The sequence below is a fragment of the Saccopteryx leptura genome, chromosome 1, assembly GCF_036850995.1.
Source record: "Saccopteryx leptura isolate mSacLep1 chromosome 1, mSacLep1_pri_phased_curated, whole genome shotgun sequence".
Taxonomy (NCBI): domain Eukaryota; kingdom Metazoa; phylum Chordata; class Mammalia; order Chiroptera; family Emballonuridae; genus Saccopteryx; species Saccopteryx leptura.
In genome coordinates this window covers 59,296,645-59,322,848 of record NC_089503.1, presented here as the reverse complement: position 1 = coordinate 59,322,848, position 26,204 = coordinate 59,296,645, and the positions used below count along the sequence as shown (strand labels likewise).

General features: G+C 41.5%; 1 protein-coding gene and 1 pseudogene across 5 annotated transcripts in view; both read left to right on the top strand.

Annotated features, from left to right (window-relative positions):
- C2CD3 (C2 domain containing 3 centriole elongation regulator) overlaps window positions 1–26,204 on the top strand; it is a 161,347-nt gene that overhangs the window by 40,296 nt on the left and 94,847 nt on the right. For all 5 annotated transcript variants that reach the window (XM_066368089.1, XM_066368080.1, XM_066368074.1 and 2 more), the window contains 5 exons: window positions 6,424–6,571; window positions 14,880–15,031; window positions 15,652–15,858; window positions 16,418–16,530; window positions 22,419–22,537. In XM_066368089.1, the coding sequence (XP_066224186.1) occupies window positions 6,424–6,571; window positions 14,880–15,031; window positions 15,652–15,858; window positions 16,418–16,530; window positions 22,419–22,537 (739 nt within the window). The remainder of the gene's footprint in view (window positions 1–6,423; window positions 6,572–14,879; window positions 15,032–15,651; window positions 15,859–16,417; window positions 16,531–22,418; window positions 22,538–26,204) is intronic.
- On the top strand, window positions 13,856–14,599 carry LOC136389683 (phosphatidylinositol 5-phosphate 4-kinase type-2 gamma-like; annotated as a pseudogene).

Sequence of the window (26,204 nt, the reverse complement as noted above, 5' to 3'; positions counted from 1 at the left end):
TATTGCATTTTTTGTTGTTTTTACAGAGAGAGAGTCAGAGAAAGGGATAGACAGACAGAAACAGAGAGAGATGAGAACCATCAATCATCAGTTTTATCGTTACGACACCTCAGTTGTTCATTGATTGCTTTTCCATATGTGCCTTGACCATGGGGCTACAGCAGACCGAGTAAACCCTTGCTTATGCCAGCGACCTTGGGTCCAAGCTGGTGAGCCTTGCTCAAGCCAGATGAGCCCGCACTCAAGCAGGGTCTTGAACCTGGGTCCTTCGCATCCCAGTCCGATGCTCTATCCACTGCGCCACCGCCTGGTTAGGCTAAGGTCAACTTGTTTTTGACAAAGAGGCTAAGAATACTAAATGGGAAAAGAATGGTCTCTTCGGTTTTGGGAAAACTAGACAGCCACAAGCAAAAGAATGAAACTAGACCACTATCTTATACCATATATAAAAATCAACTGAAAATGGGTTAAAGACCTGAACATTTTACCTTAAACCATAAAACTCCTAGAAAAAATTATAGCGGTATTAAGACCAATGTAGACTCCTTGACATTGGTCTTAATAATTTTGGGGATTTAACATGAAAAGTTAAGGCAACAACAGCAAAAATAAACAAGTGAGACTGCATGAAACTTTAGCTTCTGCACAGTAAAGAAAACCAACAAAATGCAAAAGCAGTCTTTGAGATAATAGAAAATATTTGCAAACCACATATCTGATTCAGGGTTAATCTCAAAAATATACGAGGAACTCATACAACTCAGTAGTAAAAAACCAAATAGCTCAACTCAAAAGTGGGCAAAGGACCTAAATAGACATTTTTCCAATGAAGATATTCAAATTGCCAATAGCATGCATGAAAAGGTGGCTCAACATCAATAATCCTCAGGGAAATACAAATCAAAACTACAATGAAATATCACCTTATACCCATTAGGGTATCTGTTATCAAAAAGACAGTAGGTAAGTGCTGGTGAGGATTCAGAGAACAGAGAACCCTGTACAGTGTTGGTGGGAATGGAAACTGATATAGCCACTATGAAAAACAGTATGAAGATCTCTCAAAATATTAAAAATAACACTACCATATAATCCAGCAATCCCACTTCTGGGTATATATCCAAAGGAAATTAAATGATCTCAAAGATATAGCTGTACCTCTGTGTTCATTGCAACATTATTTACAATAGCCAAAGTATGCAAGCAACATAAGTGGCCATCAGTAGATAAATGGATTAAAAAAAATGGGGTGTGTGTCTATGTAAATACATATATAATGAAATACTATTCAGCCTTTAAAAAAAGAAAGAAATCCTGCCATTTGTGACAACATGGATGAACCTGAAGGGCATTATGCTAAGTGAAATAAGCCTGACAGAGAAAGACAAACACTACATGGTATCACTTATAATGGAATTAAAAATAAAGTCAAATTCATGGAAACAGATTTTAAAAATGCTTTCTGGGAGGCAGGAGAAATAGGAAGAAATTGATAAAAGGGTACAAACTTTTAATTATAAGTTGAGTAAGTTTTTTTTGTTGTTGTTGTTTTTTCATTTTTCCGAAGCTGGAAACGGGAGAGACAGTCAGACAGACTCCCGCATGCGCCCGACCGGGATCCACCTGGCATGCCCACCAGGGGGCGATGCTTTGCCCCTCTGGGGCATCCAGAGCCATTCTAGCGCCTGAGGCAGAGGCCACAGAGCCATCCCCAGCGCCCAGGCCATCTTTGCTCCAATGGAGCCTCGCTGCGGGAGGGGAAGAGAGAGACAGAGAGGAAGGAGAGGGGGAGTTGTGGAGAAGCAAATGGGCGCCTCTCCTGTGTGCCCTGGACAGGAATCGAACCTGGGACTCCTGCACGTCAGGCCGATGCTCTACCACTGAGCCAACCAGCCAGGGCCAAGTTGAATAAGTTTTGAGGATCTAATGTATAACATAGAGACTAGTTGATAACACTGTGTTGTATAATTGAAATTTGCTAAGAGAGTAAAACATAATGTTCTTGCCCCTCACTCAAAAAACAAAAATGTGAGGTGATTGATGTTTTAATTAATTCAATGGGGAGAATTCTTTCACAATGTGTATGCATATCAAATCATCACATTGTACTTTTTCAATATTTTATAATTTTATTTGTCAATTATATCTCAATAAAGCTGGAAACAAATGAAATAAAGACTTTTCACCAGCTCCATGGAAGACAATGGAGAAATGCTTTCAAAATTCTGAAAATTATGAATTTTCAACCTCAAATTTCATTCTCAAACTATCAGTCAAATGTAAGAGTAAAATAAAAATGTTTGTGCATCCGGGGTCTCAAAAGTTTACCTCTCTTAAACTATTCCTCGGGAAAGCACAGAGATACTTTCTGCCACAAAGAGAATATAGAAGAAAGCATAAGACATGGAGTCCAAGAAATAGAGAATATAACACAGAGGAAAGAGAAAAGGAGGTTTAAGATCTGTGTCATTTTTAGAAGATAAACACTTGGCTGCTAGACAGGGCTTCACTGGGAGTATTTGTATACCTAGTGAGGAGGGGAGAGGGGAGAGGGAGATACATTCCTCCAGTGTTTAACCAAATTGAGAGGAAATTTTCAGTTCTCTTGGAGAGTTCAATAATGAAATAGTAATAGGCATATAGAAAACTAAGTAGATGAAAATTAAGGCAGTTATTAAAACAGGGAAAAACTAGAAGCTGCTTAAGAAAGTGTACAAAATTATACTTGGCTCTGACATAATGTTAATCCAGAAGATGAACTTTTAAATAGTGTAATATAACTAAATTGAGAAGATGGATGAAGGGGAAATCTGTGTTCTAGAGTAGTGGTATAAGAGAGTGGATTTTCAGTTTTCATAGTAGGAAGTCCATAAATCACTTAGAAAGTGAAAAATCAGAAAATAGCGATACACATGTGTTACTTAGCAATATACAGCTAAATACCGGGAGAAATATTTTAGTGAGTTGGAAGTGAAGAGGCAGGCCACTACTATTTTTTATTATGTCATGTAATCCTATTTTACTTTTAAAATAGATACACATATTCTTAGATTAAAAAACATTTGCCCTGGCTGGATAGCTCAATTGGTTATCAGTGGTTCTCAAAGTATGCACTCTATGGTATTCCAGAGAAACATGTGCCTGTTGGGACCAAAAAACCAACAGGGTTTTTGGAGTTTAGATTTTTGGGGAACAGAGGTGGGGGGAATTAGCTGTAAGCTGACAGTCTGCCCAACCCCCACCTCACTTGCCTAATTAGGTTGCAAAAGGCTGTTAAGCTGTGGTGCTGGATTGTTTACACTACCCCCCATGTTCCCTGGAAAGACTGGAGGCAAGTTTCTTCTATCCTTTGGTGTCAAGTTAAGATGATATGTATGGTGGGGGTTTTCTGCACTTGGTAAAATTCTTGGGTTGCCTTGGAAATGTGATCAGAGACCATAGATTTGCTAACGGCCTTACTTTTCCCTATAAGTAAAGCAAGATGAGGTTTTTGGGCATGCTTTGTTCTTGCCAGCAGCAATTACAGGGCCCTCCCAACCCTGTATTTTCTTCCGCCCCATTCCCACTCAGGACCTGGAATTACTAGCTGCACTGGTTTGCGGCATGTATCCAGATATAAAAATAAGTATATATACTCTATTATACCATTTCATTACGGAAATACTGCTTTTTTTGTTAACACATCATTATTATATTTATTATTAACACATCATTATATTATTTATGTTTCTCATAAACACAAGAATGAAAAAAATTAACACATTTGCGCCAGGACCTGCTGAATTTACTAAATCTTACTAAGAATGTATCTATATATATATAAAAAGATAACATTTTGTCATTTTTTTATTTTTTAACCCCTCTTTTTTGTGAATTCTAAAAAGCATAACTCAAAAAATTATAACAAAAACGTTTTTTAATGTCAGAACAAATTTAATTTTGTCATATTTATTTTGTTTAATTACCATAAAAGCACACTTGGACTTTATATATATTTTTTAATATTTGACTTAATTATTATAACATATTTCTCAGAAACTTATATATAATATGCCTACAATTATTTGTAGGATTTTAAATGCGCCCCGACTTCAAAAAGTTTGAGAACCACTGGGTTAGATCATTGTCCCAAAGCGCAGAGGTTGCTGCTTTAATTCTCAGTCGGCACATGCAGGAGCAGATCATTGTTTCTGTCTTTCTTCTCCCTCCCTCCCTCTCTCTCTAAAATCAACAAAATAAACATTAAAAAATATTTAAGAAGAAAAAGAACAGGAAAGTGCTGAGAGTGTGCTTGTCTTATAGCCAAAGAACACAGACATTTTCCAGCCTCACCCCACCCTCACCTCTTTTTTTCATATCTCCTGCCCACCTAGCTGCACAGGAAACCCAGGCCTCTAGCCTGTGCGCAGTATCTCTGGCCTCTCCCAGTTTCTGGTATAAGTATGTCCCAAATATTGCATAGAGGGACGTGGCATGCCCTTTTAATGTGTCATAGACTGTAGTATAAATTCAAAGAAATACTAATTTGGGGATAAAACAAGGTGGAAGACTGTGTAATGAGCAGTGGAGATCTTGGTAACTTTAACAGTATGCAAGGGGGTAATAAACAGCAAGCAACTGAGTGTGTTGGGGGGGAGCGATATGTGGCGAATGAGAGCTGTATAGTTACCAAGAAGTAAAGCTTCAAAAAGGAGCAGTGCACACATGCTGCAGAGAAGCCATGTAGATCGAGAAGTTGTTATTTAGTTTTTGGTAGTTAGGAAGTTATTCTGACCTTTGAGATAGAGATTACTATAGATAAACGGTTCTCAACTGGGATAGTTCTCCCCTACTTCCCACGGGACATTTGGTAATGTCTGGAGACATTTTAGGTTGTCAAAACTGGCATAGTGCTACTGGCATCTGATGAGTTGAGTTCAAGGATCCAAAATGCACAAATACCTCCCAATGACAAAGAATTGTTGGACTGAACACGTCAAGAGTGCTAATGGAGAACCCCTGCTACAGATTAAGGAAAGGAACATTTACTGAACATCTATTATGCTCAAGAAATATAAGAATATGATCTAATTTGAAGGTATTTACTGTGTGCTATATTCATGAGAAATCAAAGAAGGGAGAAAAAAGTATGGCAGCTAGCTTGAAAGGGAAGCAAAGTTGAAAGAATTAATAATGAAATGCTTAGCACAGTATCTGGCACATATAATATTTAATAAATATGCTGTCATTATGAGTAACATGTTTATTAAGAACTCAGGAGGTTCATTAATAGATGTTCATTAAATGTTAGTTACCACACCTGACCAGGCGGTGGCGCAGTGGATGGAGCATCAGACTGGGATGCAGAGGACCCAGGTTCGAGACCTCGAGGTCGCCAGCTTGAGCGCGGGCTCATCTGCTTTGAGCAAAAAGCCCACCAGCTTGAACCCAAGGTCGCTGGGTCCAACAAGGGGTTACTCGGTCTGCTGAAGGCCCGTGGTCAAGGCACATATGAGAAAGCAGTCAATGAACAACTAAGGTGTTGCAACACACAATGAAAAACTAATGATTGATGCTTCTTATCCCTCTCCGTTCCTGTCTGTCTGTCCCTGTCCATCCCTCTCTCTCACTCTCTGTCTCTGTAAAAAAAGAAAAAAAAAAATGTTAGTTACCATGGGAGAAACGAATAAAATGTACACATACTTGTGTGCTTATCTTCCTTAATAGTGTACAAACTCTGTAAGTAGAATGTCTGTTTTACTCATTTTTATAGCCTACAAAAAAACTTGTTTCACCATAATTAACCCTAAATAAACATATTTTTGCTTAGTGGAAGAAAACATTTATGAATTAGCCATTCATAAATGAAAAAGCAACATATAACATTTAACTTGTTGAATTACAGTGAATAATTTCCCTTTTTTTTCCACCCTGCTAGACCGTAAGCCACACAAGACTAGAGCAAATTAGCTTAACCATCTTTGTATCATTTAGGACCTAACACCATGCCTGGCACATAATAGGTGCCCAATAAAATGTTTGTTAAATACACCTTGATCTTAGCCAAAAGGCCGAGAAGCAATAAAATGTTTGTTAAATAAATGAGTAAAAGCACCTGGCCAGTGGTGGCCCAGTGGATAGAGCATTGACCTGGAATGCTGAGGTCGCTGGTTCGAAACCCAAGTCCATGGGCTTGAGCACAGGTTGTCAACAGATTCCTGAGGTCACTGGCTTGAGCAAGGGGTTGCTCAGTATGAGCCTGAGGTCACCGGTCCAATCCCAGGACAAGGCACATACAAGAAGCAATCAGTGTACAACTAAGTGGAGCAACAAACTGATGCTTCTCTCTCCCTGCCTCAATCAAATCAGTGTCAGTAGTGTATTTTTTGAATGCTAGTTGTTGGCATCTCAAAGTTCTTCTGCTTTGTTTTTCTTTCTCTGCAGTGCTGAATTATCCCAGGGTCGTTACTGGGATGGGCTAGGCTCTCCTCCAGATTCTCCAGCTCCTGGAAGTGATGTGTATTGCAGCAGTGAGCCAAATGACCCTCAGTATGACCAGAGTCTCCTGGAGAACTTATTTTACACAGCACCTGTAAGTCACTGAATCTGAAGTTTTTGGAATTAGATAACAAGAGTATTACTAATATTAGTAGGTGCCAGCATGTTACCACTTGCCAGATAGAAAGCTGTCTATTTTACATATTATACTTAATTATAACGGCAACCTGAAAAGAAAAATATTTTCCTCATTCTATAGATGAGACAGGCCTAGTAAGACCCAGTATGTTATCCAAGGACACAGTAAGTGTTAGGGCCAGGATTCAAATTCTAGTTTACTTGAGTCCAAAGCCTATGGTTTATTTTTTTTCTTCTTCTTTTCCAAGTGAGAAGAGGGGAGCTAGAGAGACAGACTCCCGTATGGACCCCAACTGGGATCCACCGGTAACCCCCATCTGGGGCCATGCTCTGCCCATCTGGGGCAATGCTCACAACCGAGCTATTTTTAGCACCTGAGCTGGAGGCTCCACGGAGCCATCCTCAGTGCCTAGGGCTGATGCACTTGAACTAGTTGCACCATGACTACAGGAGGGGAAGAGAGAAAAAGAGAGAAGGGGCAGAGAGTGAGGTGGAGAAGCAGATGGTCTCCTGTGTGCCCTGACACGCTGAGCCAACACTGTACCACTGAGCCAAGCAGCCAGGGCCAAAGCCTATAGTTTTTTTTGTTTGTTTGTTTGTTTTTTGTTTTGTTTTGTTTTTTTCTTCTGAAGCTGGAAACGGGGAGAGACAGTCAGACAGACTCCCGCATGCGCCCGACCTGAATCCACCCGGCACGCCCACCAGGGGCAACGCTCTGCCCACCAGGGGGCGATGCTCTGCCCCTCCGGGGCGTTGCTCTGCCGCGACCAGAGCCATTCCAGCGCCTGGGGCAGAGTCCAAGGAGCCATCCCCAGTGCCCGGACCATCTTTGCTCCAGGGGAGCCTTGGCTGCAGGAGGGGAAGAGAGAAACCGAGAGGAAGGAGGGGGGGGTGGAGAAGCAAATGGGCGCTTCTCCTATGTGCCCTGGCCGGGGAATCGAACCCGGGTCCCCCGCATGCCAGGCCAACGCTCTACCGCTGAGCCAACCCACCAGGGCCAAAGCCTATAGTTTTAATGAAGATATAGTATATGGCTCCCTTATGGCTCTTCTAAGGGAGAGCTAATGCAGATATACCCTCAGAATCACCTTTGACTGGTATCTTTTCAAACTATTTCAGAAACACCTCTGCTCACAGGTAACAAATACCTCTACTTACCCTTAAGACAAAGCTTTCTCTTTTTACGGAGTTCTAGCATTTTCAGAGTTCTTTCTGATTATCAAGCCATATGTTCTGTTCATTGGCTTAGTATCTCCTAGGGCCGTGATGGCAAACCTTTTTATAAAAACCACCCACTTTTGCAGTGCTGGTCAGTGTGGTCCCTCCCACCCACTAGTGGGCGTTCCAGCTTTCATGACGGGCCAATCACTGCGCTGTTTGGTTGCTCCCCTACCGCCCACCTTTTTATAAAAAGGTTTGCCATCACGGTCCTAGGACCTACACATTAAGTTCAGTCCCTGTTTTTACAAGTAACCATTTATATTTATGAACATTGCTTTCTTTTTACTGGTTCAGAAAAGATAACAGAAATGAAAGGTAGTTCATACCAGCTCAGTAGTAAGACAGTAAGAGCTACCAGAATTCAGAGCAAGCAGGTAGAACTTTTACATGATATTATCAGGAATTAGGAGTTTTGCTGAGACTTGGAAAATGGTGTTTAGAAAGATAAAGGATATGAAATGGAAATAGAAAGAATGAGCTATCTAGAATAGCATTTTGTGTATTGCAAGGTATCTAATTTGAGTAGATGAGAATTTCTGGGGAAAACAAGTCATCTATAAGGCAGGCTAGAACACTGCATCCAGTCTATGAAAGCCTGTTGAATGTCAGATGATGAGGTAACGACAGGATCACGGTAGTGTTTTAGGAATGTTAATTTGGCAGTGATGAAGGGGGAGAATAACCATAAGCAGATAGGAAGCCATTGGGCTACTTCAGGTGTGAGAGAGGCAGAGCCTGAATGACGCTGGCAGCAAGGGAGCAGAAAGGAGGAAATGGATTGAAAGACATTATGAGTTGTTCAGATTTCATGACTTCCTGCCCTAAAATTCATCTTTGATACTGTGTTACCTGTAGGATAAAAAGGAAAGAGAGCTTATATTTATTATATATTGTCTCTGTGTCAGGGAATTTATGTTACCTGTTATTTATTCAATATTGTACCTTATATTTTAAATTTGTTATTTCATTTAATTCTCTTTCTAACCCCATGAGATAATGTTATCTTTTTTACTTATTGTGAAATAAAAGCTTAGAGATAATAATTACTAGTAATTAAATGGCAGAACTAGAATTCTTACCCTAGTCTGTCTGGCAAAAAGCTTGTGTTTTTCCCACTTAAACTACACCATCTCATCAGTTGGAGTATGGCATTAGACTTACCTCCCTCACCTCATCTCCCACTTGGCTCTGTATCCACTGAAGACTCGTGTCATGCTGATTATTGCAACTCTCCTCAGACATTCTAGCTCTTTTTCTATTTCTATATGTTTTTTGAATGTTGAAATACCCTGGTACATCTGGTAAACTTGTCTTCATTCTTTATTAACTCATCACCTGTGTAAAGAAACCGTCTCAGACTCCCCCAAGCAGATTTTTTTGCCTGAAGGCCCACAATATCCTGCACATACCTCTGTTTTAGCCAGAGTATGTCTTTTTTTTTTTTTTTTTTTTTTTTTTTTTTATTTTTCTGAAGCTGGAAACGGGGAGAGACAGTGAGACAGACTCCCGCATGCGCCCGACCGGGATCCACCCGGCACGCCCACCAGGGGCAACGCTCTGCCCACCAGGGGACGATGCTCTGCCCCTCCGGGGCATCGCTCTGCCGAGACCAGAGCAACTCTAGCACCTGGGGCAGAGGCCAAGGAGCCATCCCCAGCGCCTGGGCCATCTTTGCTCCAATGGAGCCTTGGCTGCGGGAGGGGAAGAGAGAGACAGAGAGGAAGGAGGGGGGGGGGTGGAGAAGCAAATGGGCGCTTCTCCTATGTGCCCTGGCCGGGAATCGAACCCGGGTCCCCCGCACACCAGGCCGACGCTCTACCGCTGAACCAACCGGCCAGGGCCCAGAGTATGTCTTCATTATCTTTTTATTACCACTACAACAAAGGCCTGATAGATACTGAGTACTCATTGGATACCTAGTGAATAAATGAATAAATGTATGAATGACACTGGTAATCCTCCATACTATTTAACCAAAATAATCTTAGAAAATGTTTGTTGACTGGAAAAGGAGTGAAAAGTGAGTAAATGGGAGACCTAGAATGCTCATGTCCTTCCCTGGAGTCAGTTTTTGATGCTCTTAATATTGAATAATCTCCACAGCTTAAAAATTGAGTATTATTGTAATGCCTTGTTTTGGTTCCTAAAATCCTTAGCTTTTGAACAACCTAGATTATGTTTATTATAATTTCTTTTTTTATTTTTAATTTTTATTTTTTTGCCAGAGGGGAGAGGGAGACAGGGACAGACAGACAGGAAGGGAGAGAGATGAGAAGCATCAACTCATGGTTATGGCACCTTAGTTGTTCATCGATTGCTTTCTCATTTGTACCTTGACCGGGGAGCTTCAGCTGAGCCTATGACACCTTGTTTAAGCCAGCAACTTTGGGCTCATGCCAATGACCTTGGGTTCATGACTATTATCACATGCTCAAGCTGAATGAGTTCGCGCTCAAGCCAGTGACCTCAGGATTTCAAACCTGGGTCCTCAGCATCCCAGACCAACGATCTATTCATTGCACTGCCACCTGATAAGACTGTGTTTATTATAATTTCCTTCAGGCTGTGGACCTAACTAGATTTTATTCTTAATTAAAATTAACAAAGAATAAAAAGGGAAAAAAAAAGAAAAAAAAAAAAAAAGAAAAAGAAAAAACAAAAAACAAAACAACAAAAAAAAACACTCCACACACAAAAAAAGTAGTGATTTATTATTTCCCCCTTTTTTCTTTCTTCTCCTTCCCTCCTCTCACCTCTTTAGGTAAATATCGTGATGACCTGTGAATTATATTATGCTAAATGGAACAAAAATTGCCTATAACGGAGGGCCTGATTTGGGGTGAAGAGTTCAAGGTGCAAAAAAGGGAGTAGGGACCTACTAAATGCAAAAAAAAAAAAAAAAGGAGGATATCTTAGACAAGCATCAAATGATTTGCTTGTAAGTGATGGTCGACTAAAAGATATAATGAGAGGGATAAGAGGGAAACAGAAAAAAGGAGAGAAAAAATAATATTTAAAGAAGAAAAAAATAAAAATAATAAGTAAAAATCTGTTGTATTAAGTGGAGTGAAGACTAAATACAATGGAGACTTTGGGTTGGGAGGAATGCTAGTGAGTTAAAAAGCAATGTAAAAAGTACCCAAAATGCCACAAAAACAAACAAATAAAGGAAAACCAAGAACAAAAGCAGAAAAGAAAAGAGAAAAAAAAAAAAAGAACAAACAACAAAAACAAAAAAAAACTTTAGTCCCAAATTAAATAATTTGTTCGTAATTGAGGATTAAATGAGAGGAAAAGTAAAAGGAGAAAAGAAGGAACGAATAGAAAGGAAAAAATAAGAAAAAGAGAGAAACAAAGGAAGAAAAAAAGGAAAGGAAAAAAAACAAAAAGAAAACAAAAGGGGAGAGAGTGAGAGTTAAGGGTTTTGGAGTGTAACCCTAAGGGAGAGTAAGGATGAAGAAAAGAAATAAAATGTAACACTTATGGGTAGTGTAGTTCAAGAAAAGGGTAGCATAAGATGGGCAGAGAATAAAAGGACCGAGGTGGAGGAAATACAAATAAAGACAATAAGAAAGAAGAGAGAAACAACAACAACAAAGAATTAGTGGAACAAGTTATAAAGTCTGTGGATTTTTCTTGATTTTGAGAGGTTAACTTCTTCCTTTTTCTTTTCTCTCCCTCTTCCTGGTCGGTGACTCTGTACCCCAGGTTCTGCCCCTGTGTCACGCTTAGGTAGGGATTTGCAGTTGATGGGATTCTATGGCAATGTCATATAATTGGCTTTAGTCTCACTGGTAGTCAAGGCTTGTTGGCGTTTGTAGAGTCCAACAATGAGAGAGAGTTTGCTTTCCTGGAGTCTCTCCCCTAGTCTCCCCTTCCTGAATTAGCAGCCTGGTGATCCAGCTATGAGGCTGCCACTGCTTCTGTCTGGGGAGTAAGAGGCTCAAAGAGCTGGGAAATCCCCACTCTATCCTCACTCAGCGCAAGGCTCTGGGTAAGGCTCTGGCAGTCAGAGCCTCCAGCGTAATCAGGCGGGGCTGGGAGTCAATTGTTGTCAAGGTGACTGTTCAGCGCCTATCATTCAGTTGGACCACTCAACCCAGGCTTTCCACACTTGGTAGCCTGTTTTGGCTGGAAAGAAGATGCACTATTCGCTGCTTGCTATATAGATCTTAATATCTGCCAAGTCCCTCTTGTTAGGTATATCCCTGAATATGGAGGCTCTGTCAATCAGAAGTTGCCCCCGCCCCTTTAGCGAAAGGCACTGAAAAATATTATGCCTCTTGTCTTGGATCGCTGAACTGGGAGAGATCTTATCAATTAGAGCCCCGTGGGTGCGTAGATTTTGTGGGTTTAGCTAATTTCAGTGATTGGATCCGCAGCTGTGCTCCAGAGAGTATTTCAGGCTGCCTGTGCGCCCCTCCCCCAAAGCTTGATTGTTAGTTTGAATGGCTGGGTGAGGTGCCCCGTCCACGGAGAGAATCTCCTGACTAGGAAAGACAGGTTTGGCGCCCCTCCTGGACTGCGTCACGGGGCGCGCGCACGCGCACGGCTTCTCAGAACACGCCAGTGGTGGCCAGCACTCCCGGGGACGCGGGGCTCGCGCACGCGGCTTCTCAGAGCACGCCGGTGGTGGCCGCTACTCCCCGGGACGCGGCTCGGGGAGCGGGCGCGCGGCTTCTCAGAGCAAGCCGGTGGTTGCTGGCACTCCCCGGGACGCGGCTCGGGGCGCGCGAGCGCGCGGCTTCCCAGAGCACGCCGGTGGTGGCCGGCACTCCCCGGGATGCGGCTCGGGGCGCGAGCACGCGGCTTCTCAGAGCACGCCGGTGGTTGCTGGCACTCCCCGGGGCGCGCGGGCGCGCGGCTTCTCAGAGCACGCCGTTGGTTGCTGGCACTCCCCGGGACGCGGCTCGGGGCGCGGGCGCGCGGCTTCTCAGAGCACTCTGGTGGTTGCTGGCACTCCCCAGGGCGCGCGGGCGCGCGGCTTCTCAGAGCACGCCGTTGGTTGCTGGCACTCCCCGGGACGCGGCTCGGGGCGCGGGCGCGCGGCTTCTCAGAGCACTCTGGTGGTTGCCGGCACTCCCTGGGACGTGGGTCGGGGCGCGCGCGCGGCTTCTCAGAGCACGCCGGTGGTTGCCGGCACTCCCCGGGACGCGGCTTCTCAGAGCACAGAGCACGCCGGTGGTTGCCGGCACTCCCTGGGACGTGGATGGGGCGCGCCTGCGGCTTCTCAGAGCACAGAGCACGCCGGTGGTTGCCGGCACTCCCTGGGACGCGGCTCGGGGCGCTGGGACGCGGCTCGGGGCGCGCGCGCGGGGCTTTTCAGAGCACACCGGTGGTTGCCGGCACTCCCCGGGACGCGGCGGGGGCAGCTGCACGTGTGGGTTGACTCACCCCAGGCCTATTCCCTCCTGGGCAACAGTCCCTCTGCTTTCAGTGTGGATGCTCCGAGGATAAATTTTTCTGCTTCTAGTTGACAAATTTGTTGAGATTTTGGGGAGATCTGTCGGACGCGCTGCTCACGGCGCCATTTCTGTGACTCCTAACTAGATTTTGATTGTGTTGTCAGTACTCATTTTTAAAAACTACCATTTAATAAAGAAAAGGCTAAAAGCAAAAAGCTTTGTTGAACATGGCCAGTTGGCTCAGTGGTAGAGGCCCACTGTGTAGATTTCCCGAGTTCAATTCCTAGTCAGGGCACACATAAGAAGCAACCATCTGTTTCTCTACCCTTCCATTCCCCCTTCTTTCACTCTCTCTTCCCCTCCCACAGCCATGGCTTGATTGGGTCAAGCGCATTGGCCCTGGGTGCTGAGGATGGCCCCATGGAGCCTCCACCTCAGGTTCTTAAAATAGTTCATTTGCAAGCATGGCCCCAGATGGGCAGAGTATCGGCCACAGATGGGGTTGCTGGGTGGATCCCAGTCATGGCACATGTGGGAGTGTCTCTCTAGCTCCCCTCCTCTCTCTTGGAAAAGACGGGGGGAAAAAGTTTGTAGGGTTGGATACGTGGGAGACCATGGCATCCTCCTTGGCCCCACTTGCTACTGTACCAGCGACTACAGCAGCCTCAGGCCCAGGTTTTGGCTTCACCTCCAAAAGGAAGCATCTCATGCTGCAGAGATGAAGGTGTTCCAGGAGGCTGACCTGCTGCAGAGTATGTTCCTGTGGGGCAGAGCCCACTAGATCAGTGAGCTCAGCGACGTGCCTCCACCTGTGATGCTGCTGCCAGATGACTTTTAAGGACAATTCCAAGGTCAAAGTCAAGAATTACCTTTTTCATAGAGAAAATCTTCCTAGTCATTTTCAAATTCCAGGATTGTTGTCCCCAGGTCTTCAGTAACCTCCATGATCAATTTGTCATTGATAATCAGGATTCCTTGGTGTTTCTTACCCAAAGTCCCCTCAGTGAAAGTGAAGGACAGTGATGATTACTTCCTTATCTCCTATGATCAGATTCTGGTCATCAAAGAAGTATCCAGTGAGGACACTGCTGACATGCATAGCAACCTCTCCAACTACCACCAGTACATTGTGAAGTGTCACGGCAACATGCAGTTCCTGGGGACATACTGAGTTAGCGTGGACAGTGAAGACAGCTGTGTGCTTATGGTGTGCAACATGTTTAGCCATTGTCTTCCTGTGCACAAGAAGTATCTTCAAGGTCTCCCTAGTATCCCTGGAAGCCAGCAGTAAAGAAAAGGTGTAGGAATTGCCTGCCCTTAAGGTTATGGACTCTCGCAGCAATAACCATGGACGCTAAGGGCTGACTGTAGTTGGGGTATAGGGGAGTCAAAAGTTACAGGCAGATTTTTGATTATGCAGGAGAATCAGTGCCCTTAACTCCCACGTTGTTCAGAGGTCAACTATATTTTTATATAACCAGGAGATACATGGGATTATCTTCCTGGTGTTAGGTATTGCTTTAGGAATTATATATGTACAGAGAAGAATTTGATTACTTGTAGAGACATGTTTTTATTACTACTATCCCCAAAACACTTGTCTTTTAGTACTTCTCTTTTCGTTTCTTCCCCCCATAGAAATCTGATAGCAGCATTAGTGATTTCTTCAGTGAAGATGATGATACTGTCCCTTTTAAGAAAATGAACCAGTCCAAAGCTCTTGCCAGATCTCAGGTACTAGAGTCAAATGATCACAAGTTGAGGAAGAGAGCAGTGGACAAGAAAACCAGGTGAGCCTCTCTGTGAATGCTTGTTTAAAGGCAATAACAAAGGAAGATTATTTTCTCAAGATCTCCTAAAGTGAAGTGGCCCATGTTTGTCCAGTAGTATCAGACTCGTTAAGTTAGTTACTTTAACTCATTAACTACTGTATTCCTTAAAAATGTAATAACATGAAAAGACGGATATGATGACATGGTTCAGAGAGAAAACAGAATTCTGCATTATAAAGTGTGCTGTTTTTATACATATGTAGAAAATATACATAAGGAAAGCAAATGAAAAGGAATACAAAAAAAGTGACAATAGTCGTTATATTAAAGTAGTGGTTAACTAAATAAAGTCAAGTCTTTGTTGAAAACTTGTAGAAAAACTAGTTTTGTGACATCAGTTTCTGTACTTGTATAGAGATAAGCCTATAGATTAGAAGAATGTTTTTACTTTTTTTTTTTTTTTTTGAGATTTCTTTCATTGTCGATTAGGTCCAGAATTCTGAATAAAGCCTTTTCCCAATACTTGATACCTTGTGAATTAAGATGTTTGCTGCCCTTCATCTTTTCTTTTCTTGTCCAAGCAAACTAGATCATTTACTATTGGACCTCTGTCTACTCACTGTATGAATTCCTTTCAGAAATTTGGTTGAACAACAGATAGTATCAGAAACTCCAGAAGACGCCCTAGTGATGACACTAAGTGTGGATAGACTGGCCCTTCTGGGTAGAGTACATTCGGTCAGAATCATCATTGAAACAATGGGAATTCCTCCTGATAATCCAAAGATGATCCCTGGCAAAAAAAGCTTTCCTGGAAGACCGCCTAAACTGACAACAAAAAAGCGGTATGTCTCTAACGTGGGAAAACTAAAATTTTATTTTATTTTATTTTATTTTTATTTTTATTTTTATTTTGACAGAGAGAGAGAGACACTCTATCCACTGTGCCACCACCTGGCCAGGCGGGAAAACTAAATTTGACATTAGTAGGAAGTGACTGATAATAATAATTAAATAATTGCATAACAATTTACAGTTTGTGAAGTTCTTTCATAGGCACTACTCAATCAACAGAAATGTATTGAATCCCCCACCAAGTCCCAAGCACTATCCCAAGTGTGTGTAAGATCGAACTCTGTCTTTACAGAGTTTATACCTTACATTCAGTAGGAGAGAGAGAGATGTTTAAATGCTATCTGTAATATAGGGCTTCCAGGTCCAGAATAGAAGTTTTTTATGAAAAGTGCTGTGGGAACACAAGGAAGGGAGCCTGTACTGCCTGGCAGGATTGGTGAAGGCCTGACCACAGGACCCTGAAAGATACGTGGGATTTATGAAATAAAAATAGATTTATTTTTTGGTTTGTTTTTTAATCTCTTTTTTTTGTTTTGATTTTTTTTTTAGCACCTTCTTTCTGGAATATCACTTTCCTGTGGGCTTTTCCAAACATGGATTGGGAAAGACATCTTTGATAACTGAGGTCGTTCGACTCGCCTCCAGTAAAATTACAGATGGAAGTAAGAAAGAGACTGGTTTTCTGCTCCTTAGACATTTTAGCTGTGGAAGAATTTTGGAATCCCTAGTTACTAATTTGACTCTTATAGTATCATAGAATCTTAGAGTTAGAAAGAATTCTGAAGTTAAGCTTTTCTAATTCCTTTCTTTTATAAGTGAGGAAACAAGCCCAGAGTTGCTGTGACTGTGGTGATGCACGGCAACAAGTCAGGAACACAGCTGAGGACAACTCAGAACTTGATGCTTAGATGGTGTTATTTCAGCTATTGCCATTTTTTTTATTCTCTTTTAAAAAAACAACTTTCTCAAGATATAATTCACGTACCATACAGTTCACCCGTTGTAAGTGTACTATTCCATGTTTTTAATATGTTCACAGGGTTGTGGAGCCATCACCACAATTTCACTTGAGAACATTTCATTCTCATTAGCATTCATGCCTTACTGCCCTCTTTCAGCCCCAGTACCAAGCAACTCCTAATCTACTTTCTGTCTCTATAATTTTTTTTCTTTTTGGACATTTCATATAAATTGAATTATATACAATTTTTGTGACTGGCTTCTTTGATTTCTAATATTTTCAAGTTTCATCCACGTTGCAGTGTATAGTAGTACTTTGTTCCTTTTTATGGCTGTTTAATATTCCATTGTGATCCTGACCAGGCGGTGGCGCAGTAGATAGAGCATCAGACTGGGATGTTGAGGACCCAGGTTCGAGACCCCGAGGTCGCCAGTTTGAGCATGGGCTTGTCTGGTTTGAGCAAGGCTTACCAGCTTGGGCCCAGGGTTGCTGGCTCGAGCAAGGGGTCACTCGGTCTGCTGTAGCCCCCGGTCAAGGCACATATGAGAAATCAATCAATGAACAACTAAGGAGCTGCAATGAGGAATTGATGTTTCTCATCTCTCTCCCTTCCTGTCTGTCTGTCCCTATCTGTCCCTCTCTCTGACTCTGTCTCTGCCACAAAAAGTAAAATAAAATATTCCATTACATTTCATTTATCCATTAGCTGATGGGCATTTGGGTTGTGTCTACTTTTTGGTTATTATGGATAATGCTACTAAAAACCTTTGTGTACACATTTTTGTATTGACATGCTTTCCTTTCCTTTGGGTATATACCTAACAGTAGTCATACGGTAAACTGTGTGTTTTAAGAACTGCGAGACTCTTCAACAGGTGCTTCACATTTTACACTTACACAATAAGTGTATGAAGATTCTAATTCTCTTCTCTTTCCCAACATTTTTTTTTATTCTAGCCATCCTACTTGTTATAAAGTGGTATCTCATTGTGACTTGGATTTGCTTTTCCCTGATGACTAATGATGTTGAGCATCTTTTCATATCCTTGTTGTCCATTTGCATATCTTCTTCAGACAAATGTCTCTTCGAATCCTTTGCTCATTTAAAAATTTTTATTGGGTTATAGGAGTTCTTTATGTATTCTGGATGGAAGACCCTTATTTTTTTCCCCATTCTATGTGTTGTCTTTTCACTTTCTAAATAATATCACATACAGCACAAAAGTTTTTAATTTTGATACAGTCTTAATTTTAACTTTTTGTGTGTGTGTGTTTTTGGTGTTGTCTTTTATTTTGTTTCAAATATTTCTAATACTACAGAAAAGTAAATGGGTAATATAATAAACATTTATGTCCCTGCTATTCAAACTTTAGCTGCTTTTCTAACAGATTTTGAGTATATGTTTGCCCTGGTTCTGCAATTTGATTCATGAAAGTTCATTAGTGTTGAGTTTCTTTCCTAGGAAGTAATTTGAGAAGTAAAATACATGGTCTTAACTCTCCTATACATTTATATAACTCTCCTATATGGCACAGTAACATCAGATTTACATTTTTTTATTTTGTTTTGTTTGTTTATTTGGTTTTTGAACTAAATATAATTTATTCATGTGGTTCAAAATTTCAAAGTCCCATTTTTGTAGGCAAACAATGTTGTAAGTTTCATTTATATCCTTGCTAAGGTATTTTATACATCTAGAAACAAATATGTTTATTCTTTTTGCCCTCCCCCCTATTTTTATCTAATATTAGTATACCATATACACTGTTTTGCACCTTTGCTTTAATGTTATAGGAATTTTTTCATATCGGGTCATAAAGTACTTCCTTAGTCCTTTGTTGACTATATTATACTCCATTATATGGATATGCCATAACTTAAACACCCTCTATTGATCAGTATTTAATATTTATCAATATTTTGCTGTTAAAAAACCGTGCTTCAGTAAATAATCTTGTACATGCATTATTTCACTTAATGTGATATATCACAAATGTTAAAGATTCAATTACTCTTAAGCATAGCAACTAAAGTAATTTAATATATTCTTTACTAGAATACGTTGTTTCACTTTCTTCATCTCCTTAAGAAAGAATTAGGGCATTTAAAGTTTTGCGTGGCCCTGGACAGTTGACTCAGTGGATTAGAGCATCAGCCCTGCATACGGATGTCCTGGGTTAGATCCCCAGTCAGGGCACACATGAGAAGCTACCATCTGCTTCTCTTCCCTCCCACTCCCCATTCTCTCCTTCTTCTCTCGCAGCCAGTGGCTCAGTTGATTCAAGTGTCAGCCCCAGGGGGTTGAGGGTAGTTCAGTTGGTCCAAGAGTCAGCCTCAGGCACTAAGGATAGCTCTGTTGATTCAAGCATCAGCCCCAGATAGGGGTTGGCAGGTAGATTCCGGTTGGGGCACATGTGGGAGTCTTTCTATCTCCCCTCCTCTCACTTAAAAAAAACAAACAACTTTCATATGTTTACTTCCTGACTGTTTAAATTGGAAGCTGCTCTGAAGGCTTGTTTAGGTACTGTATTTGAGAATGTATATTTGATCCTGTTAGCTGAAGTAACTATGTTTAGGAGCTTTAATGTGGTTAAACTGGTTTTTTATCAAACCCCATATGCAAAGAAAAATGTTGGCTTTTTTTCTCAAGGCTTCCCATTCTGCCTTCATCTACCTGTGTAACTTTGGATGAGTTTCTTCAAACTTCTGTTTCCCCATCTGTAAAACTGAGATACAGCAAGGACATGGTTCTGATGTGCACAAGTTTCAGTTAACATATTACTTGCAAAGCAAAGACTGCCTTTATGTAATAAAGGATTAATGGACAGTCCAATCAGATCGTGAATTAAAAAATTTTAAACTCTAAAATAGTATGTAATGAACAGTATCTCATATTTATTTGGGATTAAATTATGTGCCAAAAACACTGCTCAGTGTTTTACATGTATTAATCATCTAATCATTAAATTGGAATATACATACACACACAGATAAGGGAAGAGGAAACTGGTATAAATCAATTAATGAACTTGTCTAAGATAATATAGCTAGTTTATCATAGAACTAAAATTTGAACCTAGAATTTTTTTTTCTAAGTCACGTGCTTTTAATTTGTATTGCTTGGCATGTATTATTGTTGGCCACAGAAACTGAGTTTTGCTTGTGTTCTTCAAAGGACATCCATATGGAAAGTGTGGAATGAGCATCAAACCAGAAATTATAAGACAGTTCTAGTGCTGATTATACCACACATTTATTGTGTGACCGTGGACAAAATTACTTTACATCTGTGGACCTCTCAACAATAATAATTATAGTATACATTGGACTGGGTATTTTCAGGATCCCTTCCTATAAAAATAAAAAAAATTCTCTGGGACATTGTTAGCAATTTATTTACATTAATTTCTTCTTTTTAATTTTTCTTTTTCCAAGTGAGAGGAGGGGAGATAGACAAATTCTTGCATGCACCCCAACCGGGTTCCACCCGGCAACCCCATCTGGGGGCCGATGCTCACAGCCAAGCTGTTTTTAGCACCTGAGGCGGAGGCGTCACAGAGACATCCTCAGCGTCTAGGCCAATGTGCTCAAACCAATGGAACCATGGCTGCAGGACGGGACGAGAGAGGGGTGGGGGAGAGGTGGGAAGCAGATGGTCACTTCTCCTGTGTGCCCTGACCAGGAATTAAATACAGAACATCCACAGGCCAGGCTGACGCACTACCACTGAGCCAACTGGCCAGGGCCACATAATTTCTTCTTTCATTATTGCCTTAACTCACTTTTAGTGTTTAAAAAATGAGATTAAGAAACAGAATTATGTGAGAAATACGGTTATATAGTATAAAAACATACCTAGGTGGTGAAGGGAAATCTGCATGGCACCAGAATGAAATTAAGTCCTGTTTGTGTATAAAGGATTGTATAGTGCCCAAAGTGCTTTATCATCTATTACCTCAGTTGATCCTCTCAGCACACCAGTGGAGGAGGTGTAGGTATTGTTGTACTTCCCTTCTCTTAGTAGAATAAGCAGGTAAACTGGTCTAGTGGATGTGGGCCTCTTGTGTGTGGATCCATACACACATAGCAAGTCCCAGATTCTGTCTATGATGACCAACAGAAATAAAACAGTCAAGAATTAAGATGGCAGACTTGGCCAGTTCACTCAGTGGATAGAGTGTCAGCAGGCCTGTGGATGTCCCAGGTTTGATCCCTGGTCAGGCACACAGGAGAAGCGACCATCTACTTCTCCTTATCTCTCTCTTCCCCTCTCGCAGCCAGTGGCTCTGTTGGTCCAAGTATCAGTCTCATGCACTGAAAATATAGCTCAGTTGATTCAGGCATCCACCCCAGATGGGGATTGCCAGGTGGATCCTGGTCAGGGTGCATACAGGAGTCTGTCCCTACGTCCTCTCCTCTCACTTAGATAAAAAAATATTTTTAAAAAAATTAAGATGACAAAGATGAATAGATCTTTTAAGTCAAAATGGGAAGTTGGAATGCATTTGGTCTTTTGTGAGGGCTCTTCAGATCCATTTTAAAGATCTAGAAGTGAATGAACTAGAAGATCATTTTACATGTGATAAATTGTGACTGAGGTAGTATTAGTAAGGAACAGAAATTATTCATATCAAAGGATTCTTCCTTTTTTATAACCTATTAAAACCCCATAGCAATGAGCACAGTTTCAAATACTACTTTCGGATTATCCCCTTTAGCCTGACCAGGTGGTGGGGCAGTGGATTGAGTGTCGGACTGGGACGCGGAGGACCCAGGTACAAAACCCTGAGGTTGCCAGCTTGAGCACAGGCTCATCTGGTTTGAGCAAGGCTCACCAGCTTGAGCCCAAGGTCACTGGCTTGAGCAAGGGGTCACTTGGTCTGCTGGAGCCCCCAATCAAGGCATATAAGAGAAAGCAACCAGTGAACAACTAAGGTGCCACATTGAAGAATTGATGCTTCTCATCTCTCTCCTTACTTGTCTGTCTGTTCCTCTCTCTGTCTGTATCACACACACACAAAAAAAAATTATCCCATTTACACTTGATAGTATAGCAGATATTCCCTTCTTTCCATCCAAGAAATAGACCTACCACTGTTAACTAATATCAGTACTGGAACCTTGTCTGAGTGTCACAATTGGAGTATTACAGTCTTTGTCAGAAGATGAACTCATTTGCATTATAATCGTTTTTGATTCAGTTCTTTTTTTCTCTTCATTTACCTTATTGTCCCACCTCCAGCCAGCCCCCTTCTTTTGTTACACTACCTACTAACTTGGCTTTTAAAAATAGTAGGTCATAGTAGTATGTTTCCCTACACACCCTGTGCTCATGTGCTTGTCCTTCGTTTCTCATAGCAAAGCAATATAGCACTGCTTTTCTTCCCTGCACTAAACCCAGGGTTTTCTCTTTGTCTCTGCTCTTTCAGTCCTACAGTAATAATGCTTTTGTGAACTTAAACTGACTAGATTCCTGAAAGAGATTTTAGTTAGATTTGAATGGGAGGTGGGTGTTGTCAAAGCATGGATTGATGATGTCTCTAGTTGGGTGGTATGACATGTGTTTATGTGTCTGATTCTCCTTACAGTGGTGAAATTTCAGCAGAGATTTGTGTTTCCAGTACAGTTTGGTGGCCCAATGATAGAACACTGGTGGAATTCCAACCTTGTTTTCCAAATTTACACAAAGAAAACCCCACAGGAAAAGGTACGTCAGGTGATTTTGACTTTTTTCTTACCGATTACACCAGGGATTTGGAGTATACTTAAAATTATATTTTTACTTAAACTAGGAATTTCTCTAAGATCAAACAACACTAATGCTTATGGTTATTATTTATTATTATTATTATTATTAATTATTATTTTTTATTTTAGTGAGAGGATGGAAGGCAGACAGACTCCCACATGCACCATGACCAAGATCTACCTGGCAAGCCCACTAGGGGGCGATGCTCTGCCCATCTGAGCTGTTGCTCTCTTACTCAGCAATGGAGCCATTTTTTTAGTGCATGAGGCAGAGGCTACAGCGCCATCCTCAGCGCCCAGGGTCATCTCACTCAAATTAATCAAGCCATGGCTGCAGGAGGTGAAGAGAGAGAGAAGGGAGGGGAAGGCGGGGTAGAGAAGCAGATGGTCACTTCTCCTGTGTCCCCTGACCGGGAATCAAACCAGGACATCTACACGACAGACTAATGCTCTACCATTGAACCAACTGGCCAAGGCCATTATTTTTTAATTTTTTGTTTGCTATTTTTTTTTTTTTTTTTTTTTTACAGAGCCAGAGAGCCAGAGAGAGGGATAGACAGGGACAGACAGACAGGAACGGAGAGAGATGAGAAGCATCAATCATTAGTTTTTCATTGCGTGTTGCAACACCTTAATTGTTCATTGATTGCTTTCTCATATGTGCCTTGACCGCGGGCCTTCAGCAGACCAAGGAACCCCTTGCTGGAGCCAGCGACCTTGGGTCCAAGCTGGTGAACTTTTGCTCAAACCAGATGAGCCCGCGCTCAAGCTGGCGACCTCAGGGCTCGAACCTGGGTCTTCTGCATCCCAGTCTGACGCTCTATCCACTGCGCCACCGCCTGGTCAGGCTTCTTTGCTATTTCTTATAGAACAGATATTATAGTCTGTTTGCTGTTTGTTATAGACCAATATGCTAAAAGCTCTATATGAACACACTGTCAAATTTAACCATTACAATAACTCTGTGAATTAGGGACATTAATATCTTCATTTTTCAGATGAAAAAAACTGAGATTAAGTAAAGTTGAGTAACATACAAGATCACCCACGCTAATAAAAAACAAAGCTAGGACTCCATCCTAAGTCTTTTGACTCTAGACTCTAAGTTCTTAATGTCTTTTCTGTGCTCCCTACTATGGGAAGTTGACTGGATTGATATCAGCTATTAGCCTTAATTTGAGATCCTACTTTCTCAGGTAGAATATAATCAGCCCATGTTCAAAATAATGTAATGTGGGCAGCAGTTTTGATCAGCTGTTCCTAGTCTATAAAATCCATTTGTAACTGCTACAACATAAATCATTAAACTATGTCATAAGCAGTTTTTACTTCCTCAGTAAAAGAGTAGCTTTTGCATCTTTGACCTCTTCTTTGGTATGGATAGCATGAGGAATGCATCTTGTTTGTTTGTTTGTTTTTTAGAGTTTTTTAATAGAGCAAAATAGGAAGAGGAGGAAAAATACATAATTTTATAACCTCAAGAAAACCTCTGTAAACATTTCAGTATATTTAAATCGAATCACCTAGTTAATTTCTTTTTTCTAATTGTAAAAGAATTACACATTTTTATAGAAACTTGAAAATTATTTTTGAAAGCAAAAACTCACCTATAATCCTATAACCAAGAAATAACTATTGTTAATGCACTGCTCACAAAATTTAAGGGATCGGGGAACATGCAGATACTCCAGTACTTTTCTATAGTACATTTTCACCAATGAAATAAAAGTTGGTTTTGCATCTCATTTGCATAATCAAACAACTTTCTTTGACTTGTCATTTGCTTTTCTGATGTTCTTGTTTAATTAAAACAAATCAGCCTGACCAGGCGGTGGCACAGTGGATAGAGCATCGGACTGTGATGCGGAAGGACCCAGGTTCGAGTCCCCGGGGTTGCCAGCTTGAGCGCGGGCTCATCTGGTTTGAGCAAAAAAAAGCTCACTAGCATGGACCCAAGGTCACTGACTCGAGCGGGGGGGTTACTCAGTCTGCTGAAGGCCCGCGGTCATGGCACATATGAGAAAGCAATCAATGAACAACTATGGTGTCGCAACGAAAAACTGATGATTGATGCTTCTCATCTCTCTCCGTTCCTGTCTGTCTGTCCCTATCTATCCCTCTATCTGACTGTCCCTATTAAAAAAAAAAAATCAAGTGCTTCTTTTTTTAATCACTTTATATTCATTTTGAAATACCCCTAATTTTTATGAGCAGTATATTTATGAGTGTCTCCTTTATCTTTTTCAAAGGAATACAGTATATAAGGTCTACCGGAAAGTTCTGTTTGTTTCTATCACAACAAGTTTCGACACGTAAGCACATATTTATTTGGCGCATGTGTGCCTCTCTATTTTTATCACTTAATGTATACATACTGACGTAGCAAATTAACTAAAACAAAGTTGATTCACGTTAGTCTTATGTGTGAAGCGATAGTGTACCCATGGCTACTGATAAAGTTCATTTACACCACTGTAATTTTTACGAATTTCAACAAGGAAGAAATGCTACAGAAGCATGTCTGTCGCATCCACCATATTCCCCGGACTTAGCACCCTCCAACTATCACTTGTTTTTGTCCTTACAAAATTTTTTGAAGGGCAAAAAATTCAAAAATGAAGAAGATATCAAACAAGCACTGGTTCAATTTTTCGCATCAAAAGATAAAACAGCCCTGGCCGATTGGCTCAGCGGTAGAGCGTCGGCCTAGCGTGCGGAGGACCCGGGTTCGATTCCGGCCAGGGCACACAGGAGAAGCGCCCATTTGCTTCTCCACCCCTCCGCCGCGCTTTCCTCTCTCTCTCTTCCCCTCCCGCAGCCAAGGCTCCATTGGAGCAAAGATGGCCCAGGCGCTGGGGATGGCTCTGTGGCCTCTGCCCCAGGCGCTAGAGTGGCTCTGGTCGCAACATGGCGACGCCCAGGATGGGCAGAGCATCGCCCCCTGGTGGGCAGAGCGTCGCCCCATGGTGGGCGTGCCGGGTGGATCCCGGTCGGGCGCATGCGGGAGTCTGTCTGATTGTCTCTCCCTGTTTCCAGCTTCAGAAAAAAAGAAAAAAAAAAAGATAAAACATTTTTCAAAAATGGGATATACAAATTGCCCTCACACTGGCAAGAAATTATTAATAATAATGGCAATTATATTATTTAATAAAGTTTATTGATGGTAAGAAAAATTTGTATTTTGTTTTATCCCAAAAACGGACAGAACTTTCCGGTAGACCTTATATTATGTATGTAAATCTTTGACAGTGTTAGGATAATTTTGTATGCAATTTTTATCCTTTCCTTTTTTTGGTGACAGAAACAAATAGGAAGGGAGAGAGATGAGAAGTAACACCTTGTAGTTGTGTCACTTTAGTTTTTCATTGATTGCTTCTCATACATACTTTGATGAATGGAAGAGGTGCTCCAGCTGAGCCAGTGACCCTTTGTTCAAGCCAAAGACCATTGGGTTGAAGCCAGTGACCGTGGGATCATGTCTATGATCCCACATTCAGGCTGGCAACCCTGCGCTCAAGCTAGTGAGCCTGCACTTGAGCCAGATGAGCCTGTGCTCAAGCTGGCGACCTCAGGGTTTCAAACCTAGTTCCTCAGTGTCTCAGGTTGATACTCTATCGTCCACTGCA